The sequence below is a fragment of the Oryctolagus cuniculus genome, chromosome 2, assembly GCF_051225735.1.
Source record: "Oryctolagus cuniculus isolate XC-2025 breed Fujian yellow rabbit chromosome 2, ASM5122573v1, whole genome shotgun sequence".
Taxonomy (NCBI): Eukaryota; Metazoa; Chordata; class Mammalia; order Lagomorpha; family Leporidae; genus Oryctolagus; species Oryctolagus cuniculus.
In genome coordinates, this window is record NC_142868.1 from 51,660,530 (window position 1) to 51,673,807 (window position 13,278).

Sequence of the window (13,278 nt, forward strand, 5' to 3'; positions counted from 1 at the left end):
GCGGCGCTGCTACTCACGGTGAACGTAATTGCGTTTTTGACCGTTAACCAACTAAAATGGAAAATGGGCACTGGTACAGCCTGCCACTGCCTGCTATAAGTTGGAGGGCCTCACAGATGCCAAATTAGGCACTGCATTACCGGGTTCACAGATATTCTTATTTGGGGATGGGAGTTTTGTAGTTTGAATACTAAAAGCCAGAAATATATGTAGTGTTATTTTAGGAGCTGTGATGCTTATATAAATGTGTGTGTGTGTGTGTGTGTGGCAAATACATGAAATTAAAAGGTGTGTATTTTTACTTTGTTACAAGACACATTTCCCTTGTCCATTTCTGCCTAAAGGACACCTGACAGTTTGATCCCAGTGATTAGTGACAGCCACGTACAAGAGCACTATATAGAATAGGGTACAAAAAACACAGACTGGCACTGGGGGATCTGGCCGGGGGGGTGTGGGATGGCAGTGCCTCCCAGCCTGGGGACCAGCAGCGGGAAGCAGAGAGAAAGACTCAGCTGTCACTGCCAAGGAGGGCTTCAGGTCGAGATAGGCCTTGCAATGAGTGCAAAAGGATACAGCCCAGCTCAGAGGATGGAGACAGACTGGGAAGAGCAGGCCTTCCAAAGTAGAGCCGTGCCTGGGAAAAGGGCAAGGAACACCAAGGTGAAGTTTGGGGAATGATGAGAATAACTTATTTGGGAGAATGAAGAAGCAGAGAGAGAGTTGTAGTTGGCAGTAAGATTCTTAGGATTGCTTTTGGCCAAATTGCAAGGATTTGGAATATCAGACATTACTGAGGGGAAGGGAGGAGACATGGCTTGGGAGTGAGAGGGACTCTGCTTTAGATCTGGTCAGTTTGAAGGGAGGGAGCACATTTCTGCTGCATGGGATCCAGGTCTGGTTGGAGAGATTGGCTGCTTGTGCAGAGAGGAGCACAAAAACGCTTGGGTCTCAGTGAGCCCCCCCCCCCGCCCAAGAACGCCGGAAGCGACCCAGGGCCCTGTGTCAGAGGTGGGAGAACGGGGATGGCTGTGGCAGTGATGGGTCAGGGAGAAGCAGCTTCCCGAAAGAGAGACCCTGCTGAGACACCAAGGAGGAGGCCTGAGGACAGCAGTGGGACTGCAGGATCACGGGGCTTGGGCGTAGTATAACCATCATCCCTATAGTGAGCAGAATACCTTAAGTGAATTTTTAGAAGATTTATAAAGTCAGACCAGAGGCTAAAAAAAGGTTGCGGTGGGGAGAGGAGAAGGGTTTATTAGCAGAGCAGGAGTGCTGAGCCGGAGAAACAGCAGCACACGTGTTTCTGCAGTGGAGAGCGTTGCGGCCCCAGCCCCACCCCCACAGGAACTGCTCCGAGATCCACAAACCCCAAAGCTGTTTTTCTCTATATCAGGGCAGCATTTATGTGCAATGTTTAAATCTTGAAAGGCTGAAGGAGACGGGTCATAAAAACCTAAAAGTTTACTAGGACTTTACAGACGGAACATTATAAATTTCCATTTTAAAGTTGCAAGGCAGTCCCAGAAAGGGATAAGTGAGTTATCCAAAGTCATAAATAGCTCACGGCTGAGCTGGACTTGAACTTTGTGGGCATTTCTTTGCGTCGTTGCCTCCACGTCCTCACTTGTAGAGGACACGATCGTGACTTTTATCTCCTGAGTTTACTCCCCTAGAAAAATGCAGCCGTGCAGCCGCGTGTGTTGCTAAGTGCACACTCGCTCAGTGGAGCAGGATGTTTTGTACTTTAGGGAAATCTGGGGGGTTTGATGAAGTCCAGCAGAGCTTTATTGAGGGGTCTTCCCGTGAGTGGAGAGGGAGACCCCGAAGCTGCAGCGTTTGGAGGGGCTGCGGAGAAGGAAGAGAGTGCTGTTTTGTAAAAACGCGGGGTGCGTGGCCAATGCTTGCAACGCCGGTGCGTGGCCAGTGCTTGCTCGCCTTGAAAGATGTGATTCGTTCTTAGAGTCACTGGCTGTGTGTGCACCCGTGCTTTAGATGTACTCGACTCAGCAAACGTCAGCTAAAGTGGCACCGGCCCAGAAGGGATGACACAAGGCCCAGTACAATGGAAAAATGGAAAATCCGGGAAACATTAACTATGGGAAACTCTGAAATATGCCAAAGGCTTTATTTCATTGTAAGACAGAGAGTTAAGTATTTGCCCATCGTTTTTTCTCCCATTCTTCAAAATCTCAGAGAAACATTCCACTGAAGCCCCGAAGCCCCTGCCCCCTCTGCGTCACAGGGAGCTTTTCTCCTCCGGGTTAGAAGTGACATCACCGACGGTGCTTCAAGCACTGACAACGTAAGGTCGGCTTATTCAAAGACGTACTTTGTCGATGTTAAGAATTAATACCGAACATTTTCAACTGGGAACAGTGCAGATTAATGCCTTTTGATGTCCACTAGTTAGCCTAGTTTTTCTAAGAATCAGCAGCTAATATCTTCCTGCTGCTTGCACGGGCCTTTGAAGCCTAGAAAGGAAAATGGCGTCAGGCATGTAACCTGGATGCTGAGTGGAGGCTTTAAGAGCCTGATCTCACTTTCCACCCAGGATGAGAGGCACGGGCAGGCGGCCATCGAGACTCACAGGGCACGTCCCGTCACGACCGCCCGTTATCACAGTTTACCTTGGCCCAGAAGCCCCGATCCTTCGGTGAGGTTGTAAAAGCTGCGGACCACATCCTGCAGCCTTCCCAGAGCCAGCATGACTACTCCCCTGACCACAGACCTCCCAGGGGAGGGCGCTGCACATCTGGAGAGCCAGCTGCAGGACTGAACTTCCGAGGAACGAGCGGTTCCGCTGGCTGCAACTTCTCAGTCTGGATCCCTCGTGCAGCCATGCTTTGATAGCCCTTAGCCGTTCCCAGGGGGATTATGCATTGGTCAGCAGTTGCTGCCTCTCGCTCGCTCATGGTACATGGAAGGACTTCAAATAGAGATCAACTTTATGGATTAAGACATAAAGAGCTACTGTCTTTCTGTAGTGGAGCCAAATGTGGCTCTGATGCTAAGTGCCAAGGACAAGTCTTTCTAAAAGAGACTCAAGTCGTGTGCTGATTTCATTCAGGTCACTTCTCCCTTGAACCCTCCTCTGTCATTGACTGTGTTCAGTTCTGGCTTCGTCTGGAGAGTTAGCACAATTTACACAAGGCTCAGAATGAATTAAAGATCAAAGAATGGGGCCTTGGAAAGCAAACTATGTCATTTGCAACACGTGCTAAACACACACATACACAATTCCCAAGCAATGGTCAATTTTAGTTTAACATTCTCTTATTTATGGTACTTTGCAGAAAATCCAGATCTTTATCCCCAGTCTCCCCACTGCCCCAACCTTAGTGGAATGTACTTAAAGTGACAGGTATTTTTGTACTCACAACCTCTGTAAACCAACCCAAGGCAACACATTCTCATCTGAAGTATACTAACTCGTTCTGATGTACATAAATGACTGTAGAAGGCCCCTGTTATGCACAAGAGTGCACATTTCAAGCTCCCTGGGGGTGCCTGAAGCCATATGTAGTGCCCAGCCCTATATACACTGTTTTTCCCTATTCATACATACATACCTATGATTGAGTTTATGAGTTAGACACCAAAGGAGATTAACAATTAATAAAATGGAACAGTCATTACAATATGCTATAATAAATGTTATGCAGATGTGATCTTTGTCACTCAAGACATCTTATTATACTCTTATTATACTTTTAAGATGTATTTTATTTATTTGAAAGGCAGAGTTAGAGGGAGGGGCAGAGAAAGAGAGGTCCTCTATCTGCTGGTTCACTCCCCAAATGTCTACACTGGCCAGAGCTGGGCCAGGCTGAAGCTGGGAGCCTGGCGCTTCTTCCAGGTCTCCTATATGGGCGCAGGGGACCAAGTACTTGGGCCATCTTCTGCTGCTTTCCAAGGCCGTTAGCAGGGAACTGGATCATAAGTGGAGCAGCTGGGACTCCAACCAATGCCTATATGGGACACCAGTGCCGGGGGCAACTGCTTAACCCCTACTACGCCACAGCACTAGCCCCAAGATATCTTATTACACTTTCACCTTTCACTTCAAGTGCTCACTTGACAACTTGTCTCCGGCATATGCAGATTGCCAACGTCAAGGCTCTTCCACTGTAGTGCCATTACTAAGTAAAATAAGAGTTCCTTGAACAGAAGCCCTGACACCATGACAGTTGGCCTGAGAAGTGAAACAACTGCTGAGCAGTTGGGCAGGTAGCATATACTGTGTGGATACTTTGAACAAAGGGATGGCTGATGCCCCTTGGGACAGGGCAGGACAGAGTAGGATGACATGCGCTTTCATCATGCTACTCAGAACAGCATATGCCATCTGGAACCTGCGGTGGTTTATTTCTGTAACTGTCCATGTAACATTTTCAGACTGTGGTTGGCCCTGGGGAGCAAAACCCTGGAGAAGGGAGGACAACTGTGCTCTCGAGATTGTGATTTCTGTACTTTTTATCAGGAAGCAATAATAAATTAGTGCTCAACAAAGCAAATTGATAGATAATGATCCTCATGCATCGGAACTAGTTTCTATCATCTAAAAATATAAATCGAGGAGCTGGCGCTGTGGCATAGCAGGTAAGGCCACGGCCTGCCAAGCCGGCAACCCTTACACGTGCCTATTCAAGTCCTAGCTGCTCTGCTTTCAATCCAGCTCCCTGCTAACGTTCCTGGGAAAGCAGCGGGAGATGGCCCCCGCCCCTATGTGGGAGACCTGGAGGAAACTCCTGGCTTTGGCCTGGCCCAACCCTGGCCGTTGCGGCCATCTGGGGAGTAGACAAATGGATGGGAGATTGATCTCTCTGTCTCTCCCTCTGTCTCTCTAACACTGCCTTTCAAATAAATAATTAAATTTTATAAAACCCCTTGTAGGAGTTTTATAGTCTATCCATTACATAAATTCCCAAATTAATGTCTTTAGCTCTCTCATGCATATGATAGAGAGCTCGGACTCATCCCCTAATTCATTCACTCACCTTCATTTGAAATTTCCCCCATCTAGTCTTGGGTGCTCCTACAGCAGGACTGTCCCGCTGAATATGCCTGATGGGCCCAGCTGGGTACAGAAACTGCAGCCAGGAGTCCGTATCATTTTGTCATTGACAGTGACTTGCCAGGTTTGCTGTGCAGTGGGGCGTTGTACGGAAGCTGAAGGTCACAGTCCCCACCTTCAGGTGCTTAGACTAGCAGGCCTGGAGGAGCTCACAGTCCAGAGGGTGGGGCCCTGCGGCTCTCTTCCCAAGCTGACTTCTGCATCACACAGTCAACAAGGAAAGCAAACCTTGCTTTCAAATCACAAATGTTTTCCAGCTTCATGATCCCAAGAGTTGCTCCAGACTGTTATGAATACCCCATCTTTATTAATGTGGTCATGGGATAAATTATTTTGTGCAACCTAGATATTGCTCCAGAGAGACATACTGGGAATTTCCAATTTACATAAAAGTTGTTTTTCCAGAAGTTTACTTTCACATCATTTATTTTGAGCTGGAGCTGCAGTTCCCCAGAGGAAAAGTGATATGTAGCAATAAGAACTCACATTTTAGCAAACTGTGTTTGCTGAGCACTTCGCAGAGGATCCTGGAGCCCGAGACCTCCTGAGCCAGCCCGCCTTTCACACCCACTTCTGCTCTTATCACCTGACCTCACCACCCTGGGGCGGGTGGCGTTTAAAAATGGAATAATGACACTTACCGCCCACAGTGATTTTATGTCATGAATCAGTCCACAGTTAGGCCTTGTGACTGGGAGAAAGGGAAGGAGCCTCTTAGGAGGCGGCCCTCTCAGTGGTCCTGGGCCACCTCCCCAGATGCTACCACTCTTCCCCTGCTGCTTGCAATGGGCTCACATGAAAAGGAAAATCCCCGGCAATTAGTAAAATGTTCCCAGTTTTTGAAAGGTTTATTTACTTATTTATATGAAAGGCAGAGAGAGAGAGAGAGAGAGAGAGAGAGAAACAGTAACAGATTTTACCATCCACTGGTTCACTCCCCAAATGGCCACGACAGCCAGGGCTGGGCCAGGCCAAAACTAGGAGCCAGGAACTCCATCTAGTTCCCATGTGGGTGGCAGGTGCTCAAGCGGTTGGACCATCTGTTGCTGCTTTCCCAGGCGGATTAACAGGGAGCTGGATGGGAAGTGGAGCAGCAGAGACTCAAACTGGCACTCCAGTGTAGGATGCAGGCACCCAAAGTGGCAGCTTACCCTGCTGAGCCAAAAAGCTAGCCCTATTCCCATTTTTTAAAGATCTGTTTTTTGTTTGCTTGTTTAATAACAAGGATTGAAGTTATTCTCTTATGCCCTGGAATGTTCTGTGAGCTAATACCATGAGCCAGAAATATGCCCAGTTAATCCTCATGGTGGCCCCACAGCTGATAGCTGTCTAGCTTGGTCTGGAGTGAGAAGCAAGCAAACCTGGCCTTTTCCTCCTGTACCACACCATCCCCTAGGACCAGGTTTGTAGTCTGGGTACTTTTCCTAAGCCTGCTTTAATCTAGTGGCAGAAGACTGGATTGGAAAATAAATTGGAATCTATACCTCACCATTCTTGCCCAATCTAAACCTTTGCTGCATCTGTAAAATTATTCTTGTTAAAAGTTTAGTGCAAACTACTGGGGGTGGAGGACAGGCAGTTCTTGATTTTCCATAATTTAAGAGGGGAATCCACTGAGTTGGTATTTATATATGTTTTCTTCCTGAAATGCCAAGACCATCTTTCTTCACACCATTTCACCATAAAAAAAATCAAATTTGAAATCAGGCTTTCTTACATATGTAAATATTTAAAACTTTGATGAATCAGATTCCAAAGGCCCTGGATGCTATCAGTACAAGAGGGCATGAAAGCAAATAAATCCCTCCACCCTAAAGGTTGGCACTGAACTTTTAAAAAGAATAATTTTACAGATAGATAGATATATAGATAGATAGAGCAAAGATTTAGACTGGGCAAGAACAGAGATGTAGAACTCAATTTATCTTCCCACTTAGTCATCTCTCCTGCCACTGGTTTAAAGCAAGCTTACAAAAAGTACCCAGGCTCAAGAAACATGACCACACAGACTTTTAAAAAGCAAATGTATATTTATTTTCATTACTTTGAAAGAATGACAGAGAACACAAGAGGAAGCGTTCTTCCATCCACTGGTTTACTCTTTAAATGCCCCCAACAGCTAGGGCTGGGCCAGGCCAGGCCAAAGCCAAGATCCTGGAACTCCATCTAGGTCTCCCCACATAGGCCACAGGGTCTCAAGTGCTTGAGCCTTCAGGAATACTTACCAAGAAGTAGGATCAGAAACAGAGTACCTGAGACTCAAACTGGCACTCCTGGGGAAGTGGGCATCCCATTGATCAGCTTAACCTGTGTTACAACACCCGCCCCACCACAGACTTCTTGAAAAATCCCATGGAAAGTTGAGTTTTCTTTTATGTTGGTGCTCACTGTGTAGTGAAAGAGACTAGGGAAAGACACAGGTCTAGCCTAGCTTTGTGACCCTGAGCCATGAACTTCAAATCTTGCTTGCCCGTTTGACAGATGCACAACAGAAGGTCTGGTGGTCTCCGTTCCTTGACTACTGAAACTTTCAGAACTGAAGGATGAGTAACAGTGGGGAATTCTTGGACTTTTGGTATTGGCGGGGGCGTGGTAGGGAGAGAGGGAGAATGAAACAAGAAGCTGGGAGGAGTTTGATGGGCTAGTTCTGCAAAAACAACAGTGTGACACTCCCGGGTACTTGCCACCAGCACTATCCAGAGCTCTTAACCTGACGTCAGCCTCACACAGTATTGCTAAAAGGTTCAGTCAAGTTTCATTTCCCTGTTTTCATTTTCAAGGAAAGAACAACAGAAAAAAATAGGGAAACCAGAGTAGTGATCAATTTTTAATAACGACTTTTTTTAAAAAAATTATTTATTTGAAAGTCAGAGTTACACACACACACACACACACACAGAGAGAGAGAGAGAGAGAGAGATAGAAGTCTTCCATCTGCTGGTTCACTCCCCAGTTGGCCGTAATGGCTGAAGCTATGCTGATCCGATGCCAGGAGCCAGAAGCTTCCTCTGGGTCTTCCCATGCGGGCGCAGGGGCCCAAACACTTGGGCCATCCTCCACTGCTTTTCCCAGGTCATTAGCAGGGAGCTGGATCAGAAGCGGAGCAGCCAGGACCTCGAGCGCATATGGGATGCTCTGACACATAACTTTTAAGAACTTTCCAAAAACCATAGGCAATCTTGCCTTTCTGGTGCCTTTCATTCAGTTATTAAAAAAAAAAAAAAAAAACTTTTTATACAAATAACTCAAGTGTTATTGGCCGGCGCCGTGGCTCACTAGGCTAATCCTCCTCCTGCGGTGCCGGCACACCGGGTTCTAGTCCCAGTCGGGGCGCCAGTTCTGTCCCGGTTGCTCCTCTTCCAGGCCAGCTCTCTGCTGTGGCCCGGGAGGGCAGTGGAGGATGGCCCAGGTGCTTGGGCCCTGCACCCCATGGGAGACCAGGAGGAAGCACCTGGCTCCTGGCTTCAGATCGGCGCATCGCACTGGCTATAGCAGCCATTTATGGGGTGAACCAATGGAAGGAAGACCTTTCTCTCTAACTCTGCCTGTCCAAAAAAAATGTTATCATCTGCACAGAAATAGACACTTAGAGATCCTAAATAGTTTTTAAAAAGATTTGAAAGAGTGAGAGTGAGAGTGCGAAGAGAGACAGAGACCTTCCATTCACTGGTTCACTCCCCAAATACCCACAGCAGCTGCAGTTATCTGGGTTATCCACATGGGGTGGAAGGACCCCAAATACTTGGAGCATCATTTGCTGTCTCCAGGGTGCATTAGTAAGGAGCTGGATTGGAAGCTGAGGAACCAGGACGCAAGGGATGAAGGCGACTCCACTACAGAACAGTGCCCACCGCCCAAAATATTTTTGCTGCCCTTTTCCTACCCCTTCCTCTTCCCTCTCTCCATGCCAACAATGGAAAACAGGAGAGCTGGAAACCCTAGCAGAATTCTTCATCGCAGTATGTACTAGGGCATTTCAGAAAGTTTATAGAAGATGAAAAAGCTGCATGGGTTTCAGATTTTTTTTTTTGCACCAAAATCCTCTTTTAATTCTATTTTTCATGAATTTTCTGAAACAAATGGTTAGAAAGCCTATTCATTTCTGGTGAAATGAGATATTCATAATTTCTTGATCAGTCACTTACTGCTAAAACTAGTGCCCCAAACAGCTCTAAGCCCATCTGAAGTAGCAGATCTGGTGGATCATTTCAATGATCAAAAGAGGAGGCTGAGCCCTTGGAGAAAGTCGGAACCCATCTGACGATGGCCTGGGCTTCCCTACCTTCCTGGAAGGCTGCCTTCTCAGGGCCATTCCCTAATCCTGGGTAGGGAAATCCTCACTCCAGATACAAGGCCCGATGTCATGACTGTGGCAGCCTCAGCCGAGCCAGCGCAACCTTAAAGTGCCTGGGAACACAACCTGGGCTGTGGGCCTTGTGAGCCGAGGCTGGCACAGGGGCGGGGAGCTGCGCCTTTGAGGACAGCCAGGCAGAGGGCTTCCAGGCCAGGTGCAGGCTCAGTGGAAGAGTGCGGAAGAACTCTGGTGATAAACATTCCAGGAATAGGAGGCATTTTGCAATCACAAGGAAAAGGCAGGAAGATCCAGAGGGAGCACATGGGGATTTCGAGTGAGAATGCCTGGTACTGGGTTTTAGAGCCGGTGGGTGGTTTTTACGAGTTCTATTCCTGAGCCAGTCCTAAATACAGGAGAGCAGAAGCACGTGTGCTGGGTGGTGGGCCCAGACCGCACGGACATCTGGGTCTCCAGGGCAGCAGTCAATCTCCCCAGTGGCACGGCCACTTTCAAAGGCTGGAATTAAGTTCAGTGGGAGCCCACAAAATTCTCTCTCGGTGCAATCAGCACAGGTTAAGAATAGGGAACTATCGGCTCTGTGTACCTTTCCGTTTCCAGGAAAGTGCTTCCTTGACTTCTCAAGGGTTTAAGTACAGTCACTTTACTGGGTAATTACAGAAGACAGGCAAGGGCTGTAGAATGAGGTGTTCCCGCATTTCACCATACTCAGTAACAGACCGGAAGCCTTTTTTTTTTCTTATCAATAGCTTCAGTTCCTTTTATTGCTTTGAGTTTCTGAAAGCTTGAGTTTTGAAGTTTAAATGCCTGTGGATAAGAATGTTTTAGGTTTGGTTTGGGTTTGTAGTTTTAAAAGGGTTAAAGTTAGGCACATTGCTTTCTCTGTTCAATAAAACCGCTTCTTTACAGTGCCACCTGCTGTTGAAGTGTCTTTTAACAGCCCTGTTGATGCCTGTGTTTTTACCTGATGGGAATAACATCTTGGATGACTCAACAGAAAAGTTTTGAGTAAAAGAGCAAGATCTTAGCTGATTGCTAGCTGCTGACTGTATTAAAAAAAAAAAATTAACAAACTTTGTCTTATCGATGGAAAATATTTGGGCAATTAAATCCACAGTGCTAGCCCAGCTTTGAAGCACCTAAGAACACAACCTAGGCTGTGGGCCTTGTGAGCCAAGGCTGGGACGGAGGTGGGGAGCTGCGCCTTTGAGGACAGCCAGGCAGATGGCTTCCAGCCCAGGTGCAGGGTCAGTGGAAGAGTGCGGAAGAGCGCTTATTATAAAATTTATTTTTATAAAATTGTTTATTATATACATACTATAAAATTAATCCTTGGTACTGCTTATGGAACACCCACATATTCAAAAATACCTGTCTCTCCTTTGCATGTGTCTGAGACACAGCACACACAGTATCTGTGTGCATTGGCAATTCAAGATTTACTAACATTCTGCATGTAGTCAAAGACTTTAAGGGGGAAATGCAGAGATTAAAGCAACTCTTCAATAAAAAAGCAGCTAAATTTACTGAATATTGAGTTGACTGCATTGAAGCAGGCAATTGGACCAACCTCCATCTGCCAAAAATAACTTCAGTCAAGTGTTTTCCTTTTTTCAACTTTCTCATTCTGATAAAATTTTCAAAAAAAATTGGCTACAAATCAGAGGACAGGGAACTCACGTCTAATGTTTTTTCCTTTAATATTGCTGGTTGTGCTAAGATGAAGTGTGACTCCTGGAGGTCGGACAACATCTCCAGCAGGATGGGTAACCTGACTTGAATCATCTTAGGTACAACTGAAACCAGGCGTCGAGACCTTCGGCCCTGCGCAACCGACCGACGCTGTGTGCCCTGGCCAGAGCGGCCCGCGGCGGGCGCTGGCTCTCCGCTGCCCTGGCCCTGGCGGCTGAAGTTGCTCGCAGCCCCTCTCTCAAAGTGTCCCCCTCTCTCTGTCTCCCCGCAGGGACCCGCTGAAGATCCAGCAGCTCCAGAACCAGATCCGCCTGGAGCAGGAGGCCAGCGCTCGGCAGCGCAGCGCGCCGCCCTCGCCGCCCTTCCCGCCGCCGCCCGCCTTCCCCGAGCTCGCGGCCTGCGCGTCGCCCGCCTCTCCGGAGCCCATGAGCGCGCTCGCCTCCCGCTCCGCCTCCACCATGCAGTCCTCCGGCTCCTTCAACTACGCGCGCCCCAAGCAGTTCATCGCGGCGCAGAACCTGGGCCCGGCGTCGGGCCACGGCACGCCGGCCTCCAGCCCCAGCTCGTCCAGCCTCCCGTCGCCCATGTCTCCGATCCCAAAGCAGTTCGGCCGCGCGCCCGTGCCGCCCTTTGCGCAGCCCTTCGGCGCCGAGGCCGAGGGCCCCTGGGGCCCGTCCTCGCCGTCGCCGCCGCCGCCGCCGCCTCCGGTCTTCAGCCCCACGGCCGCCTACCCGGTGCCCGACGTGTTCCCGCTGCCGCCGCCCCCACCGCCGCTGCCCAGCCCGGGCCCGGCCCCGCACTGCGCCGCGCCCGCGGCCCGCTTCGGCCACAGCCAGACACCAGCGGCCTTCCTCAGCGCCCTGCTACCCTCGCAGCCGCCGCCGGCCGCCGTCAACGCCCTGGGGCTGCCCAAGGGCGTCACCCCCGCGTAAGTGACAGCGCCGCCCCTGCCCTCAGCCCCGCAGCGCCCTGTAAGCGCTGGCCCAATGGCTCCCGGTGTCAGATGCCACGGCGGCTTTGCCCAGCCCTTCTCCCACAATTGTCCTCTGACAGGAGCCATTCAGCATCCACCCTAGGCTCTTAATGATTACCAACCCGGGTGGCCTGGGTCGCGGGGTGGCGGTGGGGTGGGGGACGGGAGGTGGGGCTAAGCGGTTCACCCCTGTTGCACCTGCCGCCGTGTCCCTATGACGGAGCATCAACCCACCTACATAGCTGAGGGTGCTAGTAGTTATATCACGTTCCCCTGCGGTCACGTGGCCACGAAAGTTGAATTTCAGCCCATGTGTGTCTGAGTTAGCAGCAAGCAAAGGATCTTAATGTTTTCAGATCAGCATTTCGATAGATGGGGAGGGGGTTGCTTAGTTAAGTGTACAGTTACTGACTTGGAAAAACCTAAATTAACAGGATTAGAGTGAAGCCTTTCCGCGCATCCGGTGACTGTTCGGAAGGGGGACAAACATGGTAGTGTTTCTGTGCCGCCGAAGTGGGGTGTATGCTTGGAGTGAAGAAATGAGGGCCGCCGGGGAGTCAGGAGGTGCGCAGGGCTCCTGGCTCCGGTTGGCCAGTATTTGCAGGTGATCTAGTAACTGCCCGTCCTTACGCCCATGAAGTGGCAGCCCTTGGAACCTTCCGAGCACAACATCTCAGGATAGATACGCTGACATCTACAAATGGGCAGCAAGCCTTCCAAAGGAGCACGTTTGGCATGCCTGAGATAGGAGTGAGATGAGTAAAAGCAGGCACTTGCTTTCCTGAACATTTCAGTACCTGTCTCAAGGCTGCCGAAATCCTGCTGCAGAGTTTGCCAAAAGCCCAAATTGTTCCTGGAGGAAAGAAGGAAGCCTTGAGCAAGAATGAAAAGGCAGCCCTCGCATCCCACTTATTCCCACTCGCCCAGGCAGATTTCCCACCGCGGGGTGTTCTGATGGCACCGCGAAGACAGGCCCTGCGGGTCTGGCCTTGCCCGGGTGCCAGGAGCTGCGGGGAGCAGTGCCTTGTTCTGCTGGGCGCGTTCTAAAGGTGGATGGTGTGAATTCTCTGGAATCTGGTGGGCTTGATTCTAATTCTGTTAATTTAGGTTTTTCCAAGTCACTAAGTATACTTAACTTGATATTTGATGTCTTTTGTAGCATTTTTCCCTCCTGCATACAGTGAGATTCTGCAACTGCATTCTGAATTAAAAGCAAAAATGCTG

At 49.2% G+C, this 13,278-nt stretch overlaps 1 protein-coding gene across 8 annotated transcripts in view; it reads left to right on the forward strand.

Annotated features, from left to right (window-relative positions):
• Positions 1-13,278, forward strand: part of PALLD (palladin, cytoskeletal associated protein) — a 458,616-nt gene that overhangs the window by 401,141 nt on the left and 44,197 nt on the right. For all 8 annotated transcript variants that reach the window (XM_008249670.5, XM_008249661.5, XM_002709467.6 and 5 more), the window contains one exon: positions 11,353-12,009. In XM_008249670.5, the coding sequence (XP_008247892.4) occupies positions 11,353-12,009 (657 nt within the window). The remainder of the gene's footprint in view (positions 1-11,352; positions 12,010-13,278) is intronic.